The following is an 18230-nucleotide window of genomic DNA, read 5'->3' on the forward strand; positions in this document are numbered from 1 at the left end:
CAGGGCTAGGCAGCAAGTAGGCACTATTTCCTTTATGACTTCATCCCCTCTTACCTTTTGACTTAAAACAGGACCTCCAGTCATTCATTCTGGAATCAAAGACCTCAAGGTCCTGAAAACAACGCAGTCTGGATTTGAAGGATTCCTCAAGGATCAGTTCACCACCCTCCCTGAGGTGAAGGACCGGTGCTTTGCTACCCAAGTGTACTGCAAATGGCGCTACCACCAGGGCAGAGATGTGGACTTTGAGGCCACCTGGTACGAAGAAGGGCTAGGGTTTGGCACTGGCACAGGTAGTGTCCACCCTCTTTTCCAGGGGCCTAGGAGTCTTCAATCTGAAAGAGAAACTTGGAGGCCATTTAGTTCAGCCTCCCCACTGTACGAAATCCCTTCTGATGGATAACAGAAAGAACACTGGTCTTACTCTGAGTTAGTAAACCTGCACTTGAATCTTAGGTGCTCTTAGCTATAACAGCCTTAAGTGGACTGCCTGATTTCTCTGATGCTCTCTTTCCTAACTGACTACATCAGTAGTACACAAGCATGATTGGGTATGAGAACCACTTGGAGGGTTTGTTACACTGTAGCTCACTGAGCCCATCCCCAGAGGTTCTGATTCTGTGGCCTGGAATGGGGCCCGAGAACTTGCATTTGCTAACAAACTCCCAGGTGTTTCCCATGCTGCTGGAGCAGAGGCCACACTTCCAGAATCGCTGGATCAAATGATAGTGGCCTTGTCACTTCATAGCAGGTGCAGGGAGAGCTAAACCAGGCTGACCAAACTCGTCCCAGTCTGTCAAGGGCTTTCCTGATTTTAACACTGAAGGTCCCATGTCCTAGGAAACCTCTTGGTCCCGGTCCAATTGGCCACCATAGGCCAAACTCAAAACGAGATGACAGTTACAGAAGCATTTTCTAAATGATAAGTTCTTTAACATTGTAAAGGTATGGCTTTTATTTTAACATCCTAGACAAGGAGTGATTAGGCCTCTGAATTCCCAGTTTGCTTTTGACCAGGTATCTCATTCCTTTGTCGAAGTTCTAATTGTTAGAAACTTGTACCCTGTTATGAGCTAGAATCTGCCTCCGGTAGCTTCCTCCCACGGGCAGAGTGTTGCTCTGCTCCTTTTATTATATGCTAGGTTGGAAATGCTTGAAGAGAACCTCACCTCAGTCTTTTTTTTTTCCTTGTTTTTTCAAGTGTTACCCATGGGCAGCAGTCTGATGTATTTATGTTGAAATGAGTATGAAATTGAGATAGTCAGGGTACCAGTTGGGCCTCCCACTGAGGAGAAGGACTGAGAGTAGATCATTTAATTTTTAAGCTCATATTCCTTCCAAATTGGGGACGATAATAATAGGAACTGCCTCAGGTACATTGAGAAAATTTAATGAAGTAATCACATAAAACACTTAGCCTACAGCCTGGCATGGTAAAACCCCTGAAAAATGCAGCAATTCAAGCAACCAGCCAAGCCAAGCAGTACAAAGGTTAGAATATGAGGAAGTCTTCTTCATGAATTCTTCAAGCATGGAGGGAAACTTAGCCTGGAATGCCCACTGAGCCCTGGTGCCAGATTATGAAGATAGCCTAGTTATGCTCAATACGTCTGTTGACTGGTGTGTGTGTGTGTGTGTGTGTGTGTGTAAAGAAATTAGAAGTTAGGGTTTTTTTTTTTTTCTTTTTGGCATTATAATATATTCCTGTGCTGTGCTAAGTCACTCTGTAGTGTTTGACTTTTTGCGCTCCAGTGGACTGTAGTCCACCCGGCTCCTCTCTCCATGGGATTTTCTAAGTGAGAATACTGGAGTGGGTTGCCATGCCTTCCTCCAGAGGATCTTCCCAACCCAGGGATTGAACCCGCATTTCTTAGGTCTCTTGCATTGGCAGGTGCATTCTTTACCACTAGCCCCACCTGGGAAGTCCCTATAATCCTCTCTGAAGCCAGCAATAAAATTGTTTTGGGAGGAGGGGACAGAGAGGTCTCCACATCTTAGTTTCGCAGTGAATTCCCAAAGACCACCCTGTGGGAGCTCTCAGTTCTCCTTTCTGTGTTCTAGGGAGGCTGTCAGGGGCCTTGTCCTGAAGAAGTTCGCTGGACCCTATGACAAAGGCGAGTACTCGCCCTCAGTCCAGAAGACCCTCTATGACATCCAGGTGCTCTCCCTGAGCCAGCTTCCTGAGGTACGTTTTGTCACTTGCCATTCTGAAGACTGAGAGAACTTTCTGTGTCTCCTGTTAGCTCTGAGAAAGAGCTGAGAGTTAAAATAAGAAAGTGGAAGACACATGAAAAATGACATCTGTTGTTGCTCAAAAGCTTGTTATAGCAAGTGAGAAAAGAGAAAAAAAGTGGAAAAATCTGTGCAACCTGAAAACACAGGCCACTGCTGTAGTTCTTTAGTTTTCTTGAAAATTTTGAGTCTCTTCAATCTGCTACAATTTGAGTCTCATATTTAGGACACTCGAATGGCCTGAAGGAGGGGTAATTATCCCAAGGGTCTATGTTTCAGGAGAGCCAGAGAATGAAGGATAGAAGCAGAGAGATTGCATCTATCCGTCCATTTGATATTATTGAATGTTACTATGTCTCTATCAGCACATGAGAAAATCAGGGATAAATTAGACATGGAGTCCCATAGACTCTACCCTCAATGAGTTTATCATTCAGTGAAAGAAGAAAATAAGTAAGCTAACAATTAAATAAACAATAGAATGTTATGGAAATTCAGAAGATGGCACCTAACTCAAGTATATGGGAAGTGCCTGTCAGGCTCTCTGGAAGGAGAGGTATTTGAGTTGAGCTTTAAGGGACAAGTAGGGGTTTTCTGGGTTCATACTCAGGGGTGAGGGAGGGGTAGGTATGGACAACGGGAGGCAGCATGGAACAGGCATTTATTGTGGAAGGTCTGCCACACGTGGAGCTCCAGGAGTGAAAGCCCTTCCATGTGCCTAGAGATGAGGTGGGAAGCAGGTCTGGAGGGCTTTGTGGTCTTTGTAGAGTCTATATTTCATCCTGAAAAAATCTTAGGAGCCACCAAGGGGTCTAAGCAAGGTGCCATGCTACCAGCTTTGCACTCTAGAAAGACCACTCTGAAAGATGTGTGATAGATTAAAAGGATGATGGGCCATAGACAAGGAGACCTATTGGGAGGTTGTTGCAGAAAGCTGGAAAGGAGGTCATGAACCATGGCCATGATGGGATGGAGAGGATAGTGCTGTCCTTAGATCTGGGCAAGAGGGATGCCCACCATGCCCCTGAGGCCCCCTCAGGCCATCTTATAGCTATGCTTCTCTCTACTAGAAGAGGCACTTCAAGGGAGTGAACACTTCAGGAGCCCATGCTTCCCCTTCTAGACTATTCTCTGGGATGTTTGCCATCAGGCAACTTCACATGCAAGCTGGAATATCCACCCACATGAGTCCAAGAGAGAGGATAGGGTGGGCCAGGTGTTAGGGGCTGGCTCTTCTCATGCTACCAGGTCCTGGCCCAATGCTGCAAGGAGTCAGAAGATTTAAAATTTGGTCCTGGCCTTCCAGATAGTTGTGAAGGATGATCTGTTAAGTTACAGAGATAGAACATACTTCTATCTCTGTATATTAGCTTGATTCATAACTTTAAATCTTTAAACATGTGGTATGAGTGTGTGCTAAGTCACTTCAGTTGTGTCCAACTCTTTACAACCTTACGGACCATAGCCCACCAGGATCCTCTATCCATGGGATTCTCCAGGCAAGAATACTGGAGTGTGTTGTCATTTCCTCCTCCAAGGGATCTTCCCAACAGGGATTGAACCCATGTCCCCTGCATCTCCTGCATTGGCTTGTGGGTTCTTTACCACTAGCGCCACCTAGGAAGTGCAAAATATCTGGTGTGGGGACCTCCAGATGCTCCCTCCAGGGCCTGCAAATGTTGAGGACAGGCCTGGAGAGGAGGGTGTTGACTGAGCGGGAACTGAGGAGGTTGACGGGCCGACATCTGGAGGCCAGCTGGATGCTGAATATCTCCCAGGTGTCTGACCCCAGGAGATTTTACTTTTCTGAGAAATGGATTTCATACACAGAGGGAGGAACGAGTCCATCATTTAATAATAGCACTAGCGAGAGAGAACAGCATCGAGCAGTAGAGGAACACCAGAGGGTGCCCCGGAGACAGAGGTGGAATCTGAGTAATGAGCTAGTTGGAGGTTGGGGGTGAGTAGTGATAGAGACAGATTCCCAGTTTTCCAACGTGATACGTATTATTGTGAATTCCAGATAGAAGATATGGAAATCAGTCTGCCGAACATTCACTACTTTAACATAGACATGTCCAAAATGGGACTGATCAACAAGGAAGAGGTAAGAGAACTTTTAAAATATTTAAAGCACATTTCCCCTGCCTTGCCCACTTTTTAACCCTCTTTGTAAACTTGGGGTGGTACAACTGCCACAACTTTTAATAGCTGTTGCTGTTGGGATATTTATAGTTGCAACTGTTTAGAGCCCACTTAGACGCTGGCCTTTCAATATCTGAGGCTGGAATGCCCTAGAAGTGGATGAAAGCTTATAGAGGAGGCTTGAAAGTTGCATAGAGTAAAAGACAAAGAAAGAACAGAGTATGCCCAAAGAAACAGCCCTGAAATCCACTTCTCCAAAAGGTGCCACAGAAGGTCACAGCTTCATTATTTTTCCATCACAAGGCGATAAGAAGAAAGGAAGAAGATTATATTTTTATTTTCTTCTATCATCCCTAACTTTTAGATAGTCAGTTTGAATAGCATGCAATAAACACACACAAAATGAAAGATATTTGTGTTTCTAACTGCAATTACAGCAGGCAAGACGAGGAAGTTCAGTTTTCAAAAGGAAACCCGGCCTTAGAAAAAACACTTAACCATGACTTGCTTTTAGCCATGGTAGAAGGTTCAGCCAAGTTAGTGTGTCTCATTAACCAGCCTGAAGTCCCAACAGATAAGCTTGCTGTGCTCAGTCCTGGGAGATCAGAACTGTCGCTCCCCACTTGGATCACTCTCATACTGGCAGGACTTCTCTGATCCATCTTCCCATGGGCTTCCAGTGTGCTAAAAAAAACACCATTCTGTTGGCTGCTTCTAGTGTTGTTGGGGAAGTGAGATAGGAAGGGACCCTCTATTACCATGGCTGCGCAGCCAGAGAATCATCTCTTTTGATGGAAAAAGGTCAGTGAAGGGTGTCCAGAAGGTCCTACCTTCTGGGTCTGCTGCCCCAGGAGCCTTATCAGTCACAGCCGTCTGGCCAGGTACCCTGTTTCTGTTCTGTACGTTATGCTCCATCACGCTCTGTACTACGACAGCTGTGAGGGAGGCTGGGGAGCAGCGCTGGGTAAGTAAGGTCATGCTGAGGTGCCTGGTATGGCTGAAATAGGGCCCCGAGTTGCAGAGGACAGTCACTGTTCATTCAGCTGGAAGGAGAGGCAGCATTGTTTACTTCAGAGGATGGAGAGGATGTAGATTCCCAGAATGCCACTGTTAATTTGGATGTAAAGACTTTTTTGACAGCTTACTTTCTAAAGGGAAGAAAAGGGACATGTTCAGCAAAAATGAAACCAATGGGCCCCAAACAGAGAAAGGCTCAGGCTCATGGCTAGAGCAGTGCTTAGCTCAGGAACCCCAACAAAAGGAAGAGGGTCTCCCAAGGCTCCTGATACCCAAGGCCTGCAGTGATCCTAGCTCGATGGTGTTCTGGTAGACCGAGGCCACTGTGTCTTTTGCTCTAAGAAGTAGACTCAAAACTTCCCCTGGAGACCTGCAGGCAGGAAGGCCTGAGATCCTTTGGGTCAGGCTCTGTGTAAAGGCACCCAAGGGGGTGAACAAACTGTCCCTATGTCTGTGTTTGCACCTTGAGGATGGCTGGTCACTCTTGGGCCCTTACTCAGCAAGTGCCTACAAAGTGAGGGCAACATATGAGAAGCAGGGAGTGGGGACACAAAGAAGACAGCAGAGAAGTGACTAATGATAGAGTGGAGGACAGAAGAACTGCAAATGCAGAGCTGTCTGGAGCCAGTTAGTATCAGGCTAAGAGTCCTGAGGACCTCAAATGTTCCTGAGGGCATGACAGTATTATAGCATTGGACAGTGATTGATGTTCAAAGAGAGTCATCAAGCAAAGGCCAAATTGTGTTCACTACACTCTGTTTAAAAAGCAGGGATATGTAATGCATCTGAGAAACATTTATATCCTGATGATTAAACATTTTTGAAAAACTCTTTAATTTTCTGGAAAATTACCTCATCTGTCTTCAGTGTCTCTGAAGTTGCCCTGTGGTTTTTCTACAGGTCTTGTTACCATTAGACAATCCATATGGCAGAATTACTGGTACAGTCAAGAGGAAGCTGACTTCAAGGCTGTGATGTTGTGGCCACCAGTGGGAGTCCATGCTCCATTGAGGCATTCCTTAAGCCACTTGTGATGCTGGAAATCGTAGTGCATAGCCATGCAAATTTTCAACCTAGTATGTTGATTTATAGTGTTTATTTTCCTCCTATATGAAAGAATTCTTCTATACCTAGCTCAGCAAAGTGTTTTTGGATTAGTAATTAAAAACATGCTTTGTGGATACAGTTTACTTCACAAATGCTGAGTAGTATTAGAATAGTCATAAATCAGTATTTCATTTTAGTGGTCTTGGGCCTTCCTATCTTAGAGGAGCTTTAGAATACATTCAATAGGAAGATAATCATGAATCAATGGAGGTGTGATAACAGTTAATCTTGTGAACAAATTTAAGAAGCCAGCATTGCTTTCATCCTACTGATGCTAAAACTTGCTCCTTGGCAATGCAGAAAATATAATGATTAAGTAATATTTTGAAAAATATCACCATTGTGACTTCAATTAGACTGAATACTTGAGTTCTTAAATATGCTTTAGCATATGTATTATTGGGAGTTTACTTCTACTCTAAAAGTACTTTTGAAATTTTAATGTATTTGTTTTATGACTTTTACAGTCCTTAAAGAATGTTTAGTACACATTGAGACATTGAAAAAAAGTGTAAATTGTTTTTCTTTGAATAATGCATCACTTTGGCACAAAGAGTCACATTAATAAATGGTAAGTCATTACCCAGGTGGTTGAATATACATATAGAAAGAAGACTAAAGACTATATGTATGAATAAATCAGCAGTGATGATTCTGGATGGTGGGATTATGAATGATTTTCGTATTTTGTCTTATGATTTTCTGAATCTTCCAGATATGAACATTTATTACTTTTATAATCAGAGAAATAAATATAATTGATGATTTAAAGATATATGCATATTTGAATGGTGGTAATCTTTACATCAGTAAACTAACACTACTGTTGTATATATACCATAAAACTCCATAAACTGGAATTTTAGAAACCCATGACTAAAAGTTGTTTACATGAACATGCTAGATAACCTGCCTCCATTAAAAAATTGTCATCCTGCTTATTTAACTTACAGGCAGAGTATATCATATGAAATGCAGGTATATTATCACCCTGCTTATTTAACTTACATGCATCATACGAAATACCAGGCTGGATGAAGCACAAGCTGGAATAAAGATTGCCAGGAGAAATATCAATAAACTCAGATATGCAGATGACACCACCCTAATGGCAAAAAGTGAAAAGGAATTGAAGAGCCTTTTGATGAAGGTGAAAGAGTAGAGTGAAAAAGCTGACTTAAAACTCAACATTTAGAAAACTAAGATCATGGCATCTACTCCCATCACTTCATGGCAAACAGATGGGGAAACAATGGAAACAGTGACAGCCTTTATTTTCTTGGGCTCTAAAATCACTGTGGATGGTGACTGCAGCCATGAAATTAAAAGATGCTTGCTCCTTAGAAGAAAAGCTATGACAAACTGCCTGCTGCTGCTGCTAAGTCACTTCAGTCGTGTCCGACTCTGTGCGACCCCATAGACGGCAGCCCACCAGGCTCCCCCGTCCCTGGGATTCTCCAGGCAAGAACACTGGAGTGGGTCGCCATTTCCTTCTCCAATGCATGAAAGTGAAAAGTGAAAGTGAAGTGGCTCAGTCGTGTCCGACATGGACTGCAGCCTACCAAGCTCCTCTGCCCATGGGATCTTACAGGCAAGAGTACTGGAGTGGGTTGCCATTTTCTTCTCCTATGCATGAAAGTGAAAAGTGAAAATGAAGTCGCTCAGTCGTGCCTGACTCTTAGCGACCCCATGGACTGGAGCCTACCAGGCTCCTCCGCCCGTGGGATTTTCCAGGCAAGTGTACTGGAATGGGGTGCCATTGCCTTCTCCTATGACAAAACTAGACAGCATATTAAAAAGCAGAGACATTACTTTGCCAACAAAGGTCCGTCTAGTCAAAGCTATGGTTTTTCCAGTAGTCATGTATGGATGTGAGAGCTGGACCATAAAGAAAGCTGTGCCGAAGAATTGATGCCGTCAGACTGTGGTGCTAGAGAAGACTCTTGAGAGTCCCTTGGACAGCAAGTTCAAACAAGTCAATCCTTAAAGAAATCAACCCTGAATATTCATTGGAAAAACTGATGCTGAAGCTGAAGCTACAATACTTTAATCACCTGATGAGAAGAGCTGACTCATTGGAAAAGACCTGGATGCTGGGAAAGATTGAAGGCAGGAGGCGAAGGGGATGATAGAGAATGAGGTGGTTGGATGGCATCACTGACTCAATGGACATGAGTTTGAGCAATCTCCAGGAAATGGTGAAGGACAGGGAAGCCTAGTGTGCTGCAGTCCATGGGGTCGCAAAGAGGTGGACATGACTGAGCAACTGAACAACAATGATTAAAGATCTCCATTTATTTAAATTGTTTGTCTCCCTTTTTATAAATACATACCCATGTGTACTTAGTATTATTTGACAATTCTGCATTCACTTTTATAATACTATTACTTAAGGTGCCATGTTTGATTGCAGAATCTCGTTTAAATCCTGACTCTGTCTCTTACTAGCTCTGTGACAAGTTTCCTCATCTGTAAAATGGAGGTGAACATATAGAACCTACCTCATAGGTTTTTTTGAGGATTAAATGAATTAATGTCTGTAAAGAACTATGGTAGTAAGGGGGCTTCTGAGGTAGTGGTAAAGAGTCCACCTGCCAAAGCAGGAGATGCAAGAGACAAGAGTTGATTCCTGAGTCGGGAAGATCCGCTGGAGGAGGAAATGGCAACCCACTCCAGTATTCTTGCCTGGAAAATTTCATGGACAAAGGAACCTGTCGAGCTACAGTCTATGAGACCACAGTCGGACATGTCTGAGTGACTGAACACGTGGTAGTTTTCACACCTGACACATAAATTCCTGTATGTGTTTGTTAAATGAAAAATTCTGCCTTCTTTTCATTTGTTTTTAGACCTACATGGAAAGTTATCATTGAACTTTGTGGGTGAGATGAGAGATGGGAGGTCTGAGAGCAGCAAACTCTAGAAGGTACTGCAGGTCATTCTCAAGCTGCTGCTGCTTAATGAAGAACATGAGATAAGAAGGATGAAGTACTGTGATATAGAAAGTTTTGTGATGTATTGATTACTCTTGTTACAAAATGTGCTTTTACATCATGTAACTTGCATGGACAAATGGCTAGTACATTTTATTCCTCTGCTGATTTGATAATTCTGTGCAAAGAGGAATTTAGATTCTAACATGATTTTTCCTAAAAAGAAAGAAAAGAAAAGAAAAAAAGCTTAATTAGTCCCATTTTACTCAATGGTCATATAAATCTTAGAAACACTATATTTGTTTCAGAGAAGAGCAGAATTCTTAGAAATCGTAGTTTACTTTATACATATATGCATTTATTGTAATGAATTGCAAAAGAACTATTGGAGGTTATATCCCAGGTGTGTGGCAGGAAAAGTCTGTAGTCTGTGAAAATTTCAAGGAACAATTTCCTGTTTTGTGTGGTCAAGCCATTCAAGATGGCTGTTCTCTTGTTCTCTGTGCAGCTTCTGCTCAACCATGTGACTGCTTAACTCACATGACTATCCAGTCCTCTGAATCAGAGGGCTTAATCAGTAATTGCCTATGTGCTTGTCCCCTGCCCCAGCTGCTGGTTTCCCTGGTAACTGATGAGCCAACTTGATGTCAATCCCCCCTGTAAAGTGTAGCCTCCTTCCCTAAATAGTGAAGACTGCAGCCATGTCCTGCCTGTTATTTGCCAGACTTGGTGGAATGTTGCTCCAGGATCCTTTGTTTTGTATGTATAAGACATCAAACCATTGATGTCTCTGACACTCTCTGGGCTCTATCTTCGGTCTTGAGCCTGGGCAACTACAAGGCTTGCAGGCCTGTGGGTGCAGCCCAACAATTGGCAAGCCAGCCAAGAGGCCAAGGAAACTCCCATGAGTGCTGTGATACCAGGAAATAAGGACAGGGAGTGAAAAATTGTGCAGGTAACCCTGCGGTGACTAGCATGTGGGCCTGTGGCACTTGACCACCATGAGACCTGTCTTCCTCTTCCATTATATTGATGATACTCCATAAACTTCAGTCTCTTTCCAGTTAAAAAATAGCCCTGTGCTCATGGCTTATCTGACTGCATGGGGTGGCGGTGAATACAGATGCCAGGACTTGGATTATCTATCAAACACTTGGGTGTTAGCTGGTCAGGTAAAATAAGCATACTCCCAACCTACCATCCTTAAAAAATAAGCCATTGACACAGGTTTTAGGGATATTAACTCAGGGACAGGTTTGAGAATTGGATGTGGCCAGTTACCTTGAAGGGTTTGTTTGGGGCCTGTGGCAATGACAAAATAATAGAGCGCCCTTGGACTCCTGGCCCCAGCTCTGAAGGATGCAGTGTGATGGAACAGCAATGATATGTGGCCTACAGTGCCTTACAACAGGTGGAAGACATTACAGCAGGCATACCTGAGTCATCAAGCCACAAGAAGAATGACTTTTGAGGGTCGAGACTGCTGTGCACAGGGCACCCCTTGGTACTGATGGTGAGCAAGGATCCCACTTTGCCAGCCATGAAGTTCATTCATGGGCTGGGCTGATGAGAAGTCATATACTGGTGTTTCCACCTGCCTCACCACCCCATTGCTGCCAAACCAATTGGAAGAATAAAGGGGCTACTTCAACAATAGTTGAGGTTCCCAACACATGGACACACCCAGGAACAATTGTCTCAGTGCCTGCGCCATGTTAACCCAGAGGCAACCAGCCCACACCATTTGAGTTCAACTGCTGACCACCATAGGACCACTGCCAACTATGGGTCAGGACAACAGCTCACTTTTATCCTGGCCACAGGGTCTATGCTGAGGGGAACATACTGTAGAAAGCCTGTGGGACTGGCAGGTGAGTCCCCAGTGCTTTGGTTTTGCTGCATCATGGGGAACAGGATTAAAAAAGGACATACAGGTTTCATTTGTCTTCTACCTGGCCCCACTTAAGACTCCTAAGGACTAATCTGGGCCTCTACTGGAGACAAGCACCATTGTATTGGGTTGGCCAAAGAGTTCATTTGGGTTTTTCTGTAAGATGTTATGGAAAAACCTGAAATATTTTAGGCCAACCCAATACTAACCCTGTGGTCTGTTGTTTCGCCACCTCTCCTGGATTTGGCACTGGCTGTGGGCACTGAGGGTGGACAGGTGGGATGGTGCTGCTGGCCAGGACAAAGCCCATGGGCAGGGGTGGTATGACCTAGAAAGCTGTTACTGCTTGTAGTCTGCTTAATGGTCATGATCTTCCCTTTATTGTGTTTGTTAAACATCTCACATTTCATCCCTCGTCTGACCAGAGGGAATCTGTGCACAGTGATGGCCACACTGTAAAATGAGTCTGATTGCTGGGTCGACAGTGAGATGCTCTTGTTGCCCTCTGGACTTGCGTGGAAAACCGACATCAATGCCTGGTTTACTCTTGATACTCTTCAGCTGCTGGTGTCTGTACTGCATTTGTGGTATCTGGGTTGCAGTGTACTCTACACATCTCACTTCAGGGATATCTCAGAAGAGGGGTGAACCAACATGGCAAGGGACATGCAGGGTATAGAGGAGTGGAGTGCATGGTTAGGCCATTCAAGATGGCTGTTTTCTTGTTCTCTGTTCATCCCCTGCTTGACCAGTCCCCACTTCACTCATGTCATTGTCCAATCCTCTGAATCATAGGGCTTAATCAGTAACTGCCTACATGCTTGCCCCCTGCCCCAGCTGCTGGTTTCCCTGGTAACTGATGAGATAGCCTGACATCAATACTCCCTATAGATGATAGCCTCTTTCTCCCCCAAGTAACAAAATTGCCATGTCCTTCCTACCTGCCATCTGTCAGACATAGAGGGGTGTGGCTCCAGGACCTTTGTTTTGGATGTGCTTATCCCCAATAAGTGAAGTCGCTCAGTTGTGTCTGACTCTGCAACCCCATGGACTGTAGCCCACCGGGCTCCTCCATCCATGGGATTTTCCAGGCAAGAGTACTGGAGTGGGTTGCCATTTCCTTCTCTAGGGGATCTTCCTGACTCAGGGATTGAACCCTGATCTCCTGCGTTGTAGGCAGATGCCTCACCATCTGAGCCACCAGGCTGTGCGGCACAGGAGTGGCTGAGAGGAGATACCTCGCATACAAGGTAAGGAGCAGCCATGAAGAGATACCCCACGTCCAAGGTAAGAGAAACCCAAGTAAGACAGTAGGCGCTGAGAGAGGGCATCAGAGGGCAGACAGACTGAAACCACAATCATAGACAACTAGCCAATCTTATCACATGGACCACAGCCTTGTCTAACTCAGTGAAACTAAGCCATGCCGTGCAGGGCCACCCACGACAGACAGGTCATGGTGGAGAGGTCTGACAGAATGTGGTCCACTGGAGAGGGAATGGAAAACCACTTCAGTATTCTTGCTTTGAGAACCCCTTGAACAGTGTGAAAAGGCAAAAAGATAGAACACTGAAAGATGAACTCCCCAGGTCAGTAGGTGCCCAATATGCTACTGAAGATAGTGGAGAAATAACTTCAGAAACAATGAAGCTATGGAGTCACAGCAAAAACAACACCCAGTTGTGGATGGGTGATAGAAGCAAGGTCCAATGCTCTAAAGAGCAATATTGCACAGGAACCTGGAATGTTAGGTCCATGAATCAAGGCAAATTGGAAGTGGTCAAACAGGAGATGGCAAGAGTGAACATCAACATTCTAGGAATCAGTGAACTAAGATGGACTGGAATGGGTGAATTTAACTCAGATGACCATTATATCTACTACTGTGGGCAGGAATCCCTTAGAAGAAATGGAGTAGCCATCATTGTCAACAAAAGATTCCGAAATTCAGTACTTAGATGTAATCTCAAAAATGACAGAATGATCTCTGTTCGTTTCCAAGGCAAACCATTCAATATCACAGTAATCCAAGTCTATGCCACGACAAGTAATGCTGAAGAAGCTGAATGGTTCTATGAAGACCTACAAGATCTTTTAGAACTAACATCCAAAAAAGATGTCCTTTTCATTATAGGCGACTGAAATGCAAAAGTAGGAAGTCAAGAAACACCTGGAGTAACAGGCAAATTTGGCCTTGGAGTACAGAATGAAGCAGGGCAAAGGCTAATAGAGTTTTGCCAAGAGAACACACTGGTCATAGCAAACACCCTCTTACAACAACACAAGAGAAGACTGTACACATGGACATCACCAGATGGCCAACACCGAAATCACACTGATTATATTCTTCGCAGCCAAAGATGGAGAAGCTCTATACAGTCAGCAAAAACAAGACCAGGAGCTGACTGTGGCACATATCATGAACTCCTTATTGCCAAACTCAGACTGAAATTGAAGAAAGTGGGGAAAACCACTAGACCATTCAGGTATGATCTAAATCAAATCCCTTATGATTATACAGTGGAAGTGAGAAATAGATTTAAGGGACTAGATCTGATAAAAAGAGTGCCTGATGAACTATGGACAGAGGTGCATGACACTGTAGAGGAGACAGGGCTCAAGACCATCCCCAAGAAAAACAGATGCAAAAAGACAAATGGTTGTCTGAGGAGACCTTATAAATAGCTGTGAAAAGAAAAGTGAAAAGCAAAGGAGAAAAGGAAAGATATAAGCATCTGAATGCAGAGTTCCAAAGAATAGCAAGGAGAGATAAGAAAGGCTTCCTCAGCGATCAGTGCAAAGAAATAGAGGAAAACAACAGAATGGGAAAGACTAGAGATCTCTTCAAGAGAATTAGAGATACCAAGGGAATATTTCATGCAAAGATGGGCTCGATAAAGGACAGAAATGGGATGGACCTAACAGAAGCAGAAGATATTAAGAAGAGGTGGCAAGAATACACAGAAGAACTGTACAAAAAAGATCTTCATGACCCAGATAATCACGATGGTGTGATCACTCATCTAGAGCCAGACATCCTGGAATGTGAAGTCAGGTGGGCTTTATGAAGCATCACTAGGAACAAAGCTAGTGGAGGTGATGGAATTCCAGTTGAGCTCTTTCAAATCCTGAAAGATGATGCTGTGAAAGTGCTGCACTCAATGTGTCAGCAAATTTGGAAAACTCAGCAGTGGCCACAACTGGAAAAGGTCAGTTTTCATTCCAATCCCAAAGAAAGGCAATGCGAAAAAATGCTGTAACTACCACACAATTGCACTTATCTCTCACGCTTGTAAAGTAATGCTCAAAATTCTTCAAGCCAGGCTTCAGCAATACGTCAACCATGAACTTGCAGATGTTCAAGCTGGATTTAGAAAAGGCAGAAGAACCCAAGATCAAATTGCCAACATCTGCTGGATCATCAAAAAAGCAAGAAATTTCCAGAAAAACATTTATTTCTGCTTTATTGACTATGCCAAAGCCTTTGACTGTGTGGATCACAATAAACTGTGGAAAATTCTGAAAGAGATGGGATTACAAGACCACCTGACCTGCTTCTTGAGAAACCTGTATGCAGGTCAGGAAGCAACAGTTAGAACTGAACATGGAACAACAGACTTGTTCCAAATAGGTAAAAGAGTACGTCAAGGCTGTATATTGTCACCCTGCTTTTTTAACTTATATGCAGAATACATCATGAGAAACGTTGGGACTGGAAGAAGCACAAATTGGAAGGAAGATTGCCAGGAGAAATATCAATAACCTAAGATATGCAGATAACGCCACCCTTATGGCAGAAAGTGAAGAACTAAAGAGCCTCTTGATGAAAATGAAAGAGGAGAGTGAAAAATTTGGCTTAAAGTTCAACATTCAGAAAACGAAGATCATGGCATCTGGTCCCATCACTTCATGGCAAATAGATGGGGAAACAGTGGAAACTGTGTCAGACTTTATTTTTCTGGGCTCCAAAATCACTGCAGATGGTGATTGCAGCCATGAAATTAAAAGACGCTTACTCCTTGGAAGGAAAGTTATGACCAACCTAGGTAGCATATTCAAAAGCAGAGACATTACTTTGCCAACAAAGGTCTGTCTAGTCAAGGCTATGGTTTCTCCAGTGGTCATGTATGGATGTGAGAGTTGGACTGTGAAGAAAGCTGAGCACTGAACAATTGATGCTTTTGAACTGTGGTGTTGGAGAAGACTCTTGAGAGTCCCTTGGACTGCAAGGAGATCCAACCAGTCCATTCTAAAGGAGATCAGTCCTGGGTGTTCTTTGGAAGGAATGATGCTAAAGCTGAAACTCCAGGACTTTGGCCACCTCATGCGAAGAGTTGACTCACTGGAAGACTCTGATGCTGGGAGGGTTTGGGGGCAGGAGGAAGAGGGGACAGAGGATGAGATGGCTGTATGTCATCACCGACTCAATGGATGTGAGTTTGAGTGAACTCCGGGAGTTGGTGATGGACAGGGAGGCCTGGCATGCTGTGATTCATGGGGTCGCAAAGAGTCGGACATGACTGAGCAAGTGAACTGAACTGAACTGAGTCAAAGCCATGGTTTTTCCAGTAGTCATGTATGGATGTGAGAGTTGGACTCTAAAGAAAGCTGAGAACTGAAGTATTGATACTTTTAAACTGTCGTGTTGGAGAAGACTCTTGGTCCCTTGGACTGCAAAGAGATCCAACCAGTCCATTCTAAAGGAGATCAGTCCTGGGTGTTCATTGGAAGGACTGATGCTGAAGCTGAAACTCCAATACTTTGGCCACCTGATGGGAAGAGCTGTTTCATTTGAAAAGACTCTGATGCTGGGAAAGATTGAGGGCAGGAGGAGAAGGGGACGACAGAGGATGAGATGGTTGGATGGCATCACCGACTCAATGGACATAGGTTTGGGTGAACTCCAGAAGTTGGTGATGGACAGGGAGGCCTGGTGTGCTGTGGTTCATGAGGTCGCAAAGAGTCAGACACTACTGAGCGACTGAACTGGACTCAACTGAATTCCCAATAAGCTGTTATTGTCTCTGTTGCTGTCTCTGGGCTCTTTCAGTCTCCAGGTTGCACAACTCCAAGGGTTGTGGGTCACAGGGTGCAGCCCAAGAGGTGTTTCCTTGTGGTTGGAATTGCGAACCGTATGCTGAAAACCAGGCTTCCTATTTCACCTGCTCCTCTTGGCACTGGCAGAGGAATAGGCCAGCCTGGACTGTAAACACCTGGGAGGTAATTTGTATCAAAACACTTTGTGCTTTTCTTATAGAAGGTCACATAGACTCTTCCAATTTTCTGGGAAGCAGACTTCTCTCACAGCACTTTTCCCTCTTATCTCCCTGTTTTTAGCCCAACCCGTCAGGTACTATACAGGAATAAAACAGGTGATTCTAGCCCGTTTGCTACCTGGGAGGCAGTCTGCATGGTCTTCAGTGGAGTAGCTCTCACCTGGGGCTTGAGGTTTTGGCAACCAAGATTCTGGCTATGACTTATTCCAAATCCTCTAAATCTCATCTACTAGGTTTTCAGAGACAGGCTCAGAAAATATTCCATTCCCTCCCTTTATACAGTCAGACTTAAGTTCATACCATTCTTTACCCTTAGTAAACTGATTTTCTCACAGTTTTCCTCCCCACAATATAATAGAAATAATTTTTGAGATAACAGTTTGCCATTGAAACAGAATATACCTTTTTCAGTCACCTACAAGATTCAACTATAGAAATATGAATTTCCCTCTACCCTCCTAACCCTCTGTTCAGAAAGGACTTGGGGCTGTCTGACTTTGTGTTTTGTATCCTCCTTTATAATACTTCTGTAACTCTGGCTTCCTCATCCTCATGCATGAGGAAACCAAATCTTATTCCTAAAGACATAGATTTCCAGTCTTCTAACCAGAAACACTTTTCAAACACTGGAAACTTCATCTCTTTATTATAGTCTTTGTTGTTGCTTCTCCTAGAGGTTGGGTGCCTCTCATTCTTTCATTTGCCCAACTCTTTCTCAGAAATCCTTAGAGTTCTTTGGATCCTATGGAGACTGTACTGTAAATACAATGGCTATGGACCTTCTTCTAGGGAAATCATTCATTCACATCTCTACAGATGTTCAACTTCTGCTAAGGAAATTGTTTATACTCTATCTTCAAAGTGTAAAGGATTCCATTGGAAATTTCCTACATAAGGAATATACTCAACCAAACATGAGAAAAGCACACTGATTACCTTTATGTGAGAAAGGAAAAGTGTCTTTAGAATAAAAGAAAGATCACAGATGTATTAGTTTACTGAGACTGCCATAACAAAGTAACACAAACTTGGTGGTGTGTATAACAATAGAAATGTATTCCCCTATTGTTCTGCAGGCCAGAAGCCCAAAATCCAGGTATTGGCAGGATTGTGCTAGAGTGGATTGTCCTTGCTCTTGCAGAGACCCTTGGCTGTGGCTGCATTCCCTCCAAGCCCAGTCTCTACTGTGTGTCCCTTATGAGGACTCTTATCTTTGGATTTAGGGCCCACAGAGACAGCCCAAGGGACTCTCATTATCTCAAAACCTGGAGTTAATGCCCACTACAAAAGACCTTTTTTCTACATAAGGTCACATCTACAGGTTCTGGCAACTAGATGTGGACATAGGATTTGGGAGCCACCACTCAGGAAGCAGGGAGCTTCTTAAGAGCAGTTCTTCTGGTACATATTGAATCTTTAGCTACACAGGCTCCTATTCTTTTCAGATCTGGGGATGCCACATGCCTCTTCCCAGTTTGATCACATAGATGTTTCCCAAATGGAAAAGAGGATGGAGTTTGGATTTAGATGGTGTGACATTTTACACTAAGTTTCATTGATTTCTAAACTGTGTGACCTTGGGGAAGTTACCCTAAACTTTAATTGTATAATTGAAATGGGATTGATATC

General features: G+C 43.8%; 1 protein-coding gene across 2 annotated transcripts in view; it reads left to right on the forward strand.

The window, feature by feature from the left end:
• The window catches only part of LOC133244375 (uricase), a 107731-nt gene extending 100455 nt beyond the window's left edge, over positions 1 to 7276 (forward strand). For both annotated transcript variants that reach the window (XM_061411437.1, XM_061411435.1), the window contains exons 5-8: positions 72 to 258; positions 2062 to 2185; positions 4256 to 4339; positions 6295 to 7276. In XM_061411437.1, coding sequence (XP_061267421.1) covers positions 72 to 258; positions 2062 to 2185; positions 4256 to 4339; positions 6295 to 6369 — 470 coding nt within the window. In that variant the 3' untranslated portion in view covers positions 6370 to 7276. The remainder of the gene's footprint in view (positions 1 to 71; positions 259 to 2061; positions 2186 to 4255; positions 4340 to 6294) is intronic.
• The last annotated feature ends 10954 nt before the right edge of the window (positions 7277 to 18230 follow it).

This window comes from Bos javanicus, chromosome 3 (assembly GCF_032452875.1).
Source record: "Bos javanicus breed banteng chromosome 3, ARS-OSU_banteng_1.0, whole genome shotgun sequence".
NCBI classification, from domain to species: Eukaryota; Metazoa; Chordata; class Mammalia; order Artiodactyla; family Bovidae; genus Bos; species Bos javanicus.